The sequence below is a fragment of the Hakea prostrata genome, chromosome 4, assembly GCF_041222555.1.
Source record: "Hakea prostrata isolate BN-2017 chromosome 4, UWA_Hpros_2, whole genome shotgun sequence".
NCBI lineage: Eukaryota > Viridiplantae > Streptophyta > Magnoliopsida > Proteales > Proteaceae > Hakea > Hakea prostrata.
Genome location: NC_142603.1, coordinates 46780299 through 46792789, shown reverse-complemented (window position 1 = coordinate 46792789; position 12491 = coordinate 46780299). Strand labels below are relative to the sequence as shown.

The 12491-nt window shown below is 35.3% G+C and overlaps 1 protein-coding gene across 1 annotated transcript; it reads left to right on the top strand.

Moving 5' to 3' along the window:
* Positions 1-9958: 9958 nt before the first annotated feature.
* Positions 9959-11109, top strand: LOC149019177 (histone H2AX). Its single transcript, XM_089154491.1, has 2 exons — positions 9959-10230; positions 10348-11109. Exons 1-2 carry the CDS (start codon positions 10033-10035, stop codon positions 10567-10569), a joined length of 420 nt encoding a protein of 139 aa, XP_089010617.1. The 5' UTR covers positions 9959-10032; the 3' UTR covers positions 10570-11109.
* Positions 11110-12491: the final 1382 nt, after the last annotated feature.

The window sequence follows — 12491 nt, the reverse complement described above, 5'->3', positions numbered from 1 at the left end:
AGTTTGCGCCTTTTAAATGGGCAGAATAATTTATTTATAATCGAATTTAAAGTCAACTATGGTGGATACTATAACTTTCTTTTTCCTTTTGGAAGGTAATTTTTTCCTTTTGGGGGTAGAAAGTAGAACCTACACTAGTTTATGATGAAAATAATTTTCGCTTTTGGAGAAAAAAAATGTCCCTATCCAACGGGTAATGATTAACACCATTTTTTTTTTTCAGATTAAAAAATAAATGCAGGCTATTAGTAGATAATCTTATTTATTTGTCCACCATCCATGTGTACTAAAGTCCATCTTATCGTTATTAATCTACAGATTGAATGAATATTGGTTTAGGTCAATTTTAATTAATGGATGATGTAGGGAAAAGAGTTATTGGAACTGTTGCTACAAAATTTGACTACTCCGAGTCGGTCAAGAAGCGTGTTGAACTAGAAATCTGCGAACATATAAACAACCATATGAGAGTAGACAGCCTTTATAGAGAGTAAGTCAACTCCAATAGTAAAGTCTTACTTTGAATAATACAGTTGCTCCCAAAGAGGAATAAATGCCTGAATAAATGAAGTTCTCTTTGATAAGCACAGGAGCTAATTATATTTTAACTTTGCTTAGCTTGGCTTAGCCTTACTTACCAAACAAGGGTCTTAAGAGACCCATTTTGTAGTTGGAGAAAATGAATTCTAGCCGTAGGATGGCCATATTCAATTCCTAACGAATCTCATCAAAGGGACCAAGGCGAAGGCAACTTGTTGACAAGCCTATTGGAAGCAATACCCATAAAGATTTTGGCAGGCTAGCTTATCTTATCTTCTGGTAAGCATCAATGCGTAGGTACGGTGCATTTAATGTTATAGTACAAGTACAATTGTAAAAGGGAGTTCTTCGTACATACTATAGATCTTGCCGATAATTGATAGTCCGTCAAGTGGCATGTCTGGAAAGTGTCAATGGTCAAGTCGCTAGTCTGGAAACTTGCTTCTGATAAGTAACTGTGGTAAGCTCGGAATGTGACTGTTCGCCCAATGCATAATTCAGAATACCAAGCCCAGAGAAGTGTCGTGGTAAGCCCCAGAATGTGATTGTTGCCAAGTGACTAATTCCAGATACCATATTTCGAGAAGTACTAGGGTCTGGTGGGCGATTAAGCCAAATCCAGTTGACTCTAGTCAATACAATTCGCATGGGTTCAGAAGTCTCAAATATGGGTTGGCATACCATAAACCAAATAGCAAGGCATTTCTATTATATACAACTCAATATAGGTAATTCTATTAATGTTAGCTTAAATGGGATATAATTGAGTTGACCGGATTCAATGATTCATTCAAGTTATAAAAATGTCTTATAATTCATTTGTTATTGAAATCAATCTCAAACAGAAATATAAGACCTACACACTTAGACAATAGTTTTTGACTCGTACGCGAAGACGATAACAGGAAGGAAAAAACAAAAAAATCAATAATTTATGACATTATTTAGCCAGCGATGAGTTTACTATTTTTTTTTATTTTTTATTTTTGCTAATACATTAATGGCATAAATATACTCTTGAAATTTTTTACTAGTTTTTTTTTCTCATTAATAGTCCATTTGACAATCAATTGAAGAACAACTTCTATGTCTCCTGTTTCAATAAATGAAAAAATTAGGAAAAACTTGTTGATAAACTATTTTGTTTCTAGTATTCTATTAAACACAAATTAAAATTTATGAAAAAAAATATTGTTTCAATAAACAATTTTAACATAATAACAATTTGTTATTGCATTTTTTTATCGAAGCAAAAGTTGAGTCTAGACTAGATTTAAGTTAATTAGTTGTGAGATAATAAATATTAATGGAATTTGCATCATAAACATAAGAACTCCTCTAAAACCCTAACGGTATTGTTTTTGGTTTTGAATGTAAGTTATAACAGATTCCCATCAAAGTGTTATGCTTTTAGAAATAGCCAAAATTGTCTATACTGTTTTTCAAAGCATAAATACTGTGGTAGCTTATTAAATGGATCCCAAATTTTCAAAACAAAATTTTACTCTACAAAATATGGTTACTCGAATGAGTTTCGTGGTCTTAATGCTCAATATTGGATTAGGTACTAATCATCTTGACTATCTTAGACGCATTTACCAATTTATTTTTGTTTGTATGTGTTCTTTTTTTTTTAGGGGTTAGAAATTAACCATTCATTTATCTCTAAATGAATGATATAACGTCCATCAATCACATCCATAAGTTGAAGTAAAATTCAAAAAATATAAAATTTTTATTTTACTTTAATTTGAACATTTGAATGTGATTTATAGACATATGTCATTCATTCAGATATAAATGAATGGTCCATTTCTTACTAGCTTACCCTGTTTCTTCATTCAATCAGTAAACTAATGAAGGGGAGCTAGTATAAAAAACCTTCAAAGTTTTACGCTTTTCCAATATCAAGTGTCCAATCCTGTCATTTATAGCAATTTCATTTTCTTTTTCTTTTTTTGGGTTTTGTTTTGTTGGTTAGAGTAGCTATCAAAAAGCATTGAACAAAAAACTATTGGATGAGATGGAAGTAGGTGTCTCTGATAAAGATTGCAATCCACCAAATTTTAGCCTAATGGACCCCACTACAATGAGCTGATCAGCTATTGACTTCTCGATGTTGTCACAATGTGCTCATGTAACAATGTGACAAAATAAGACAGCTAATTATTATAGTGATAAAAGTTGAACCAACTTCTCATAGTGTTATCATAATGTGTTCATAAGAACGAAGGTAACAAATACAAATAAATCTAAAAAAAAAAAAATAATTACGCATCTAATAAAATGGCATGAAAATCTTACTAATAGTTAAGAACACATCATTTAGCATCAGTTAACGTTCTAAAGTAAGGGCAAGTAATATGATTGTTAGGCTTTAAAGTTAAGAATACAAAAACATCTCAAACATGAATGACTAATGAGTAGGGAAGCATATTTTGATTACTCATTCAAGTATTTTATTCCACCATTCATGTTGAACAGTTGTTGTTGAAGAACAATTGATCATTCCATGCTGACTAACTGAATCTCGTATTGTTTTTCTTAGAAGGATTAATGCTTGTTGTAGAAGTATGCTAACCAGCTAACATAGACCCCTCATGTAATGGGGTTTTTTTTTTTTTAATTAATTAATGTGACCTCATGTTGTAGTTTTAATTCCCAACATTTCTTTAAATAAAGTTTGTATATGAAATGTTTATCTTGATCGAGACCTATATATTGAAGATGCATGACTTCACAACACAAAATGTTCAGGGTCCGTCGTCTTAAAGGTCAAATCCTCACTGTGACTTCATATGTGGTGTAGAATTATCCTTCTTCTCATCAGTAGGTAAAGAATTTGTACTTTTACTATTGAATGTTGTTTAGTCGGTAATGTCTAGCACCTCTTAGTAATTAGGGCATGGTTCGATTTTTCCTGTGATATATATAATAGTCTCTTCCCTCACAATATAAAGTTATCAATGCCCAAAAAAAAAAAACTATAATTTTTCTGCATCATAAAGATCAAACCATTAGAAGATTTATGAAATGCTATGCTTCATTGGCTTCCAATTAGGTGGTGGGGACATTCATATTATGAGTGTAATAGCCACAAAATTTCCTATGCCCCCCCCCCCCATCTCCATACTTTGCCCTGACCTTTGTCTAGGTTCTTTCAGTCCTCAAGTTAATTGCATAGTTGTAATTCGAATAACATAAACTATATGACTTAGTACTCCCCCATCAAGTTGACTTTTCATTTGCTCACCAATGTCATTAGCCTATATTGCCTTCATCCCGATACAAAAACTCAAGCAGAATTTATGTATTAATGGATTGTTGTAATTAAACCATATTTTATGTCGACAAAAATGATAACCAATACCTTTCAAAAAATTAGGTCATTTTTATGGAAAGCTGCCTATGATGCTCCTCCAACAGGTCAAGCTTTATTTAAAATGAATGGTTCTCCAACCCCTCTTTGCTTGGCATGTTAATCTTCCCCTAAATTTATAGTGTCATACCTCACCCGACAGTATCAGATCTGTCGCGACAACCCTTGGATGTGATCTGTAGCCACAATATCAGATTACACTATCAATAATAAATAAAGCACAAAATTCCACAATCAAGAGCAAGAAACAATCAATTCATCAATTGATAATAATAATGTTTAAAGTTTTAAAATGAATACTAAGTAGTATCTGAAAAGAGTATTTGAGCAGAAGCAAAGAAAATAGTTTAATTATGGTTTACAATTCTTTTATCCCAAACCATTCGAAAAGTCTAGCAACTCACTTAACTTGGCAAACAAAGGTATACATAATTGCAACCAATGCCACTCTGCCCTCATAAGTAATATCATGAGTCTCAAAAGGGCTGGACTTTGTAGGAATAGTCCATACAATTCTCCGTGGGCCTTCGAGTATTCTTTTGAGGGTTTATAGCTTGATTCTGTCGGCTCAAACTCTCATAGAGAAAGTTCCCTCATGACTTGCAAAGTAATTTGAAGAAAATAATAAAATTCACAATGAATGAGTTCTACATAACTTAAACTTAATAAGGTAACAATTCACATATATACCACATAAATACAATAATGTAAAGAATGCAATGACATGCTAAGCATGTAGCTAATAAACTAACCATGTTAGTCTCTATCTAAGCAGGCATTCATTAAGATGAATACCACCCCTCCTATAAGAAGGTCTCGTAACTCTGATTATTCACGGATGAGCTACCTCTATTGGGATCCCGAGTAAGGGGGTATAGTACACATCACCATTTTGGGGTTATAGATCCACACTCTCATCACAACCATTGGTATGAGTACTAACGCATGTCAAAGATTCTAAACCCAATGCAAAGTCATATCATAACACACTAAATGTGGTCCAGATACCCTTCTTCAGGCCTAGTGCCCATTTTAGTCCAGTATCATTCTCCACCTAGGAATGTCAATCCTCATGGACTGGCTACCTCTGTTAGAATGGCATTCCGAAACCATATGGTCATCCACATATGCTAGGGCGGATGCTTCTTATTTCTCCTCACGACACCCAAGCATTCTTTTGGACGCCCATGAGCCTAACCGTCAAAATATGTAACACTACCATTGCATGATAACAGTGGGTTTGTGTCTCCTCATGAACTGATTACCTTTTTTGGACGCCTACATGATCTAGCCACTGCTATCATGTATCATCTGGCTTCAATTCCATTGCTGAAAGGGTAGTAGCATGTAATGAGTAACCTAACTATGCATTTAGACTTCCTAAACATGTAGGATAACAACTAAGGAATATGTAAGAAGCACCAAAGACAATGGTCTAGACCACATTCCCTGATATTCAAAGCTAGGGATACCAATGTAGGCATTCCCCAAGTCAAAACTACACAACATTTATATCACATCATATATTAAAGTGAAGCACAATGACTATTATTTATGATTCACATAAAGTAAATGATTATGCATAAACAGTAAATACAACATACCAATGTATTATAGACATGCTTATAACATTAAAGAAGTCAGCACATCAAATAATTTAGCATAATATGTACTTGTTTCCTTACCTGTCTTAATGGATAAAATCTAATAAACAACGCAATTCCTCACAACCAATTGCTCTAGCAGATCCAGTAAGTCCTATGATCATGTTCAAGCAGTTATGATCAAGCTTAGGAAGCAAAACAAACATCGAAGCAGAACTGGAATAGGATCAATTGTTTTAAGCGATCGCCTGAAGCGACCTCCTATAGCAACCGCCTGATTGCACAAACAAGTCAACAAATATAACTCATGATCTCCCATTTTAAATAAATTTTGGGATGATCTTAGGCTTAGATTATGTTCTTGAATCCCCAAAATAATATTCCAAACTTAAAAAATGCCACAAACTAAAAAAAACTTGGATCCATAACTTAATAACTCCTTCTGAAAGCATCTGCCATTGAATATATATAAGATCTATTATCCTAGCATGATTTGAATGGGATCATTGATAAATAATAAATTTTCCAATCAAGTCCTCTTCCAGCAGAGGTTTTTGTAAGAAAATCACCCTCAAAAAAGAAGAAAAATAAAGGAATGAGTGAGTAGTTAGCTTACTTCTAAGATTCGGAAGTCATTGAAGTTCTGCAAGAATGGGTCTTCTCCTCTCCAACACGTACTCTCTAACCTTTCAGCAATCCCAATTCTACCTATACGGCCCAATCAACCGCTAGGGGGCAATTGCTTGGCCAATCAACCACTTCCCGCAACTGCCCCCAAGTACTTTTCAATACTTTGGTGCTTTGCTTTCTCAGTTGGTCCCAAACATTGGTACAAGCCTAAGCATCATTTAAAAGGCTCTTACTTTATTCATTGGCATCTCCCAACTTTGTCTTTCTTGAATTGGATATCCACTTACCCAAACCATCAAGTTTCTGGCTGGATTTTTTTCAGTTCTAAAAAGGTTGGTGCTTCACCCTCTCCACCTAGGTCCATGCGTTAGCAGGGAAGAGTAGAATGAGAAAATGGGATTCTACTTCTTGAATGATTGTTTTTGTTTTTAAGCCACCTTCAAAGAACTGACAGATTCCTATTTTCTTCAGGAACTCAGTTTTAAAAGCTTAGAAGCTCCCCATTTCTCTTTATATAATCAAAACACTCTTGTATAGAGCACTTGTTTTGGGAGTCTTTCTTCCCTTTTAAGAAGTCCAAGTTTTGGAACTTCAAGTTGACCATTGTCTTCACCATCTATATTTTGGTTTTGATGGGTCTTCTTGGAGCCACAATCGCCAGAGAAGATTTTGAAGGGATTGCACCATCACCAGCCATCGAAAGTGTTGGAGTGCTTTGTCAGCACCAACCACTGTTGCAACTATAGTTTCACTGGTGGCTTGGTTATTTTGAATTTTGCGCTTATGATTTTTTTGAGATTGTCTTTTCATATTATTTTGTAACGAGTTGTTTCTTTGAGTTTATGCACTTTGAATTTTTTGTAATCTTGATGATTATTTAACATTTTTTAACCATAATTGAAAAATATCTTTTAAGTGTAAACTTTATTTTTCATTTTAAAGACAAAGGATTTGGTTATGGAGTTCATAATGTATTGATGAACAATTTTGGAATTTTGTTGGGGGTTTATTACCCAATCAACCCATAACTGATTACAAAAGTTTTTGCACTAGCTTTATGTTATATTTGTTTACTTGCATTTAACACACAAACTCTAAAGGGTGAATGACCAGACAAAGAGGAAATACCCATAGCATTAAACACAGAAAAATATGTCCTACTATTTCCAAGATGTGTGAGCCATCTTTATATTTTGAAAGGTGGTCGTCAAAGTTCTCAATGTAGACGAATTTCATAGCTTGCTACTAGTCAAGTTCATGTTACTATATCTGGACTTGTGAAAGATGGTGCGGATTAGATTACCAATGGAGAAGTCTATTGTAGCTTGCTACTTGTTGAGCTATTATCTTAGAAACTTGTCCCTGTGGATTTAGATTTGCACTATTTTGATCAGCCTTTTCTATCTGCATTATGGACATAATGGGAAACTTATCATTTGTCTTGAATGAATGTAACTCACAAATTTGTACAATAAGTAGACATCTTAAAGTTTTTTTGGCATTTTGCACAGATAAAAACATGTTATCTGTAACAAAACCAGAGACAAAATTGAGGACAATTAACCAAGAAAAACAAAAATAAAATTCAAAATCTAAAAAGAGATTTGAGATTAAGTGTTGGTCATTTATCAATCTGGATAATCAAATGGTTTTTCAAGTTATTCAAATTAAATCCATTCACAGAATTAGGGTAACCAAACAGTTTTTCAGATAGATTCACTTGTCAGAATTAGGGTAGCCAAATGGTTTTTCAGACAAGTTCATTTTTTAGAATGAGGAGAACCAAACAGTTTATTTTACGAATATGATCCTACAGAACTTAATTCCACTGAATTGTGATTCTTTATAAACACGATTCTGATGTTGACTCCACATAATTGCGAAACCAAACACAACCTTAACCTATTTCATATTAGGCTTTCCCAATCTTCTCCTGTACAAGTTGGGCGTCATTACGCACATAATAATGTATTTGTTGAAGCCACTCAAATATTTTAATCTTCTTATACCCTGTCTCAATCTTCTTGATGACCAATTGCTCCATCTTTTTCCTTGGGACTTCTAGTTGTCGTCATAGTTGTTGCAAGGACTCGTTAAAACTCTTCATGTCTAAAGTATTATCGTCCACTAAATCATCAAATATTTTCTCTTTTCCTTTCTCTCCTCAACTAACGCATTAAACTTTAACAGCTACTCTTGCTGCTTTTCGTATTGAATACATGATTTATGTTGTGCAATCTTACTAGCATTCAACTTACTGAGATTCAAATCCTTGAGGTGGTGTTAACTCTAATACCAAATGTTAGGTAATTGATATGGTGGTAGCTCGATACCAAATGCTATGTACTTGACTGGTGTACCAAAAGCTCATGGCCGATTTGATTGCTAATGCTTCTACTACAAGGCTTCTTGAGCACCACAACCATAGGCAAGCAAAACACCACCCTTCCATCATGGTTTCTTCCAACAACTTTGTACCATGCTTTTTTCCCATTTGCTTGACTTGATCCATCTACATTAACTTTTATCCAACATTCTTCTATGCATTTCCATTTTATCCTTCTACCACTAGCTGCGATATCATTTGTGTTGTATTCGTATGTAAATTGTGTAGCATGTTTGATAACTTGTTTTGGTGACTTTGATTCCTCTTGAAAAATGCCATATGTATAGTTCATCCATATGAACAAAAGGAGATTGAGACGGAAGAACAAATTCACCCATATGGCTGGGTCTAGATTTTTGCTTGATCCAATAATGCAGTTCCAAATCAATATTCCAAAGTTATCGATCAACTGAATCCCTAACAGTTGTGCTCAAATACTAGTCATCTTGCATGTATAATAGCTTTATTTAGTACAATAAAAACAGAATTAGCAAGGGTGTCAATTTCGTACAGTATTAGTGTTCTATATCTTATAGCATATCAATATGGTAGCAATACATTTTATTCATTTCAAACTGTACGTAGTAACAAGTGATACATGTATGCCATGCCATTACCATATTTGTTGGCATGAAATAATACTAATATTTTGCACAACATACTTTATTTGTATCAATTTTGTCTATATGGTCTATACTATAAATCAAATAATACAAATATATCATACTACTACTATATTAAAATATTTGATACAATGTACTATGGTTTAAGCGACACAATTTCAACATGAATAAATGTTACACTCAATAATCATATAGGGTTTAATAGTAATTCTCATTGTATATGAGTTAGGTGAAAGAAACGTGATGAAAAGGTGATTCAGACTCATAAATTTAGCTTCATCCAATCTTATGGCGAAAGAAACGTGATGAAAATGTGATCCGAACTCATAAATTTAGCTTCATCAAATCTTGCGGTGAAAGAAACGTGATGAAAAGGTGATCCGGACTCATGAATTTAGCTCCACTTGATCTCGGGGTGACATAAACGTGATGGAAAGGTGATCCGGACTCATAAATTCCCCTTAAATACTTTACATTTACCAAAATAAAAAAAATTAAGTGCCTATCCGTGTGAGAGTTTAGTAGCCGTCTGATTTTCTTTTTTCTTTTTTGGGTAGAGTTAAGAACCGTCTGATACATCAGTTGTTTTAGAATCCAAAAACAACCGCGAAAAAGGGCGTTTCTGAAAATCGAATATTTTGGGGGGCCCTCTTCTTACCCCGCGAGAATTGCCACGTTGGCGATCCGCACCAACTCAAGCTAACCAATAAGCGTATAGAATCCTAGGAATCAGTCACCGACTCGACCCCTACTTAAACCCTCCGCCATTTCACTTCACGCTTAGTTCCATCTTCAACGCAGTGTCTCTTCTCGCGAGTGTACAGTTTAGGGTTAGGGTTTCTGAAATTTTGATAGATCGAAGAAGAGAAAATGAGTTCAGCGGGAACAACCAAGGGAGGGAGAGGGAAGGCCAAAGCGTCCAAATCGGTGTCAAGGTCGCACAAAGCAGGCCTGCAATTCCCCGTTGGAAGGATTGCTAGGTTTCTCAAGGCTGGTAAATATGCTGAGCGAGTTGGTGCTGGTGCTCCAGTGTATCTTTCCGCTGTTCTTGAGTATCTTGCAGCCGAGGTTAGATTGTAGTCTTCGATTTTGATTTTTCTTCTTGGTTTTGCCTTTGATCGCTACTTTAAAACTGGAAACCTGTAATGATGGGGTTTTTTATTTATTTTAAATTCCTTTGTGTAGGTTTTGGAATTGGCTGGAAATGCTGCTCGAGACAACAAAAAGAATCGAATTGTTCCGAGACACATTCAACTTGCGGTGAGAAACGATGAGGAATTGAGTAAGCTTCTGGGAACTGTTACCATTGCTAATGGAGGCGTTTTGCCGAACATTCACCAGAACCTTTTGCCTAAGAAGGTTGGGAAAGGAAAGGGTGAGATTGGATCTGCTTCTCAGGAGTTCTGAAGGGGTTTTGCGAACTGTTAGATCAGATGTGTAAAATAAGTACTCCATTATTCAATGTGTTCTTCCCCTTTTTTTTTCTTCAGTCATCCTTCCCTGACAGAAATACTCTTCTTCTATAGCAGAAAATATAATGGTTGAGCAATTTTCGGAAATGAAATAGTGGTTATTGCCGTGAATCCAATTGTTTTCATCGTGCATCTAAAACCCTAATTTTCACTCGCTGATCGGAACCCTAATCGATTATGAAATTTAAACCGACTTCAACTTCTTTAGGGTTTTATGGGTAATTAAACGATTCTTTGGCAATGGGATCGACTGTTATCATTTCGTCCATTGAATATCAAAATCTTCTCTTTCGATATCAAAATGTAAAACCTTGAAACTCGATTTGCGGAGGTTGTTGTGAATGTGAATCGCTGTCAATATGGGAATTCGAATATTTTATCCTACAGAATGATGGCGCCAATTTGAAAGAAGAACCGGTTCGTAGTTTTCGGGTTTTAAGATTTTGAAATTTCTTGCCGACTTGACCGATTTTAAATTGGAATTCTGACGCATATCCCAATCTTCAAATGGGTTTCTCATTGGTGCCTTTGTTGAGACCGTCCGATTCTCTGTTTTGTTTAAAGCGACCATCTGATTTCGCCTCCCATATTCGTTTTTGAAAAATGGAATTTTTATACGGGTTTCTTTGTGCGTTACATACTTACATGTGCGTCCGTGGGATGAGCAAATGTATGAACTGAGATTTGGGTTACTTTTCTATGATGCTTTCTTTTTTTTGGACAAGCCACGTGGAAGGTTATAAGGGTTCAAGACGGTTTCTGAAAAAGTCTTAGCAAAGCTAGCAAGAAAATCAACACAAATGTTAGATTCATGGACGAATACAACTCTGTGAAATCTCTGTTTGATCTTCTGAATATCATCAAAAATATCCTGCACCACCCAAGGAGTGCTTAGTGATTCCGTAACAATCTGAATGGCTATTTGGGAGTTCGATCGAATTTGTAGTTTCGACACACCATGACGATCGGCTTGAGTAAAGCCACACATAATTGCTTTTAATTCCATCTTTAGAACATTAGCTTCCTCTGACCTGCCTGCAGCAGCAAATATTACCTGGTCAGTTGAGTTTCTTCCAATTGGTCCATACCCACCTCGATTACCCCTTACAGAGCCATCACAATTTACTGCTATCCAGTCATTAGGAGGTTTTACCCAATGATATAGAGTGCTTTGTTTGTGTTTCATCTTCACTCTGATTCCCCATTTTTCAAAGAAACTCAGGTTATTATAGTTGTCTTCGATAAATTCTTGAGAATTAGTGAATCGTTACGAGTATTGGCAATGATAATGATATGCGCAAGAACAACCACTGTCGTAGAGTTATCTCCCTTGTGGATGCGATTATTTCTAGCATACCAAATGCGATAAATAGTTGATGTACATGCAAAGCATTTCACCTTGCTTTTGAGATTGGCACTTGGCCAGTGAGAGGAGATCCAATTTAATTCATCAGTCCATGTGTTCAATGGAGAACGATGGTATCCACAGAGTGCAAGCACCCCTTGCCAAATAAACTTGGTAAATGAACAATTGAAGTACAAATGGTCCATGGATTCAGCTGCTTGATGACAGAAAACACATGTTGGATCAACTTGGATTCCTCATGACAGCATGATGTCTTTAGTGGTTAGGCGTTTATGGTATGCAAGCCAAGAGATGAAGGCATAACGGGGGTGAGTACCATGATTCCAAACTAGCTTTGACTATGAGACTTCATCATTGCAACGACGAAAGGCATTCCAGGCGGACTTAATAGTAAATTCCCCATTCGCCACAGGGGTCCAGATGACCTTTTCTACTGCAAGACGAGGATGAAACCGAATAGATGAGATTTGATTCCAATAGTTAAAAATAGC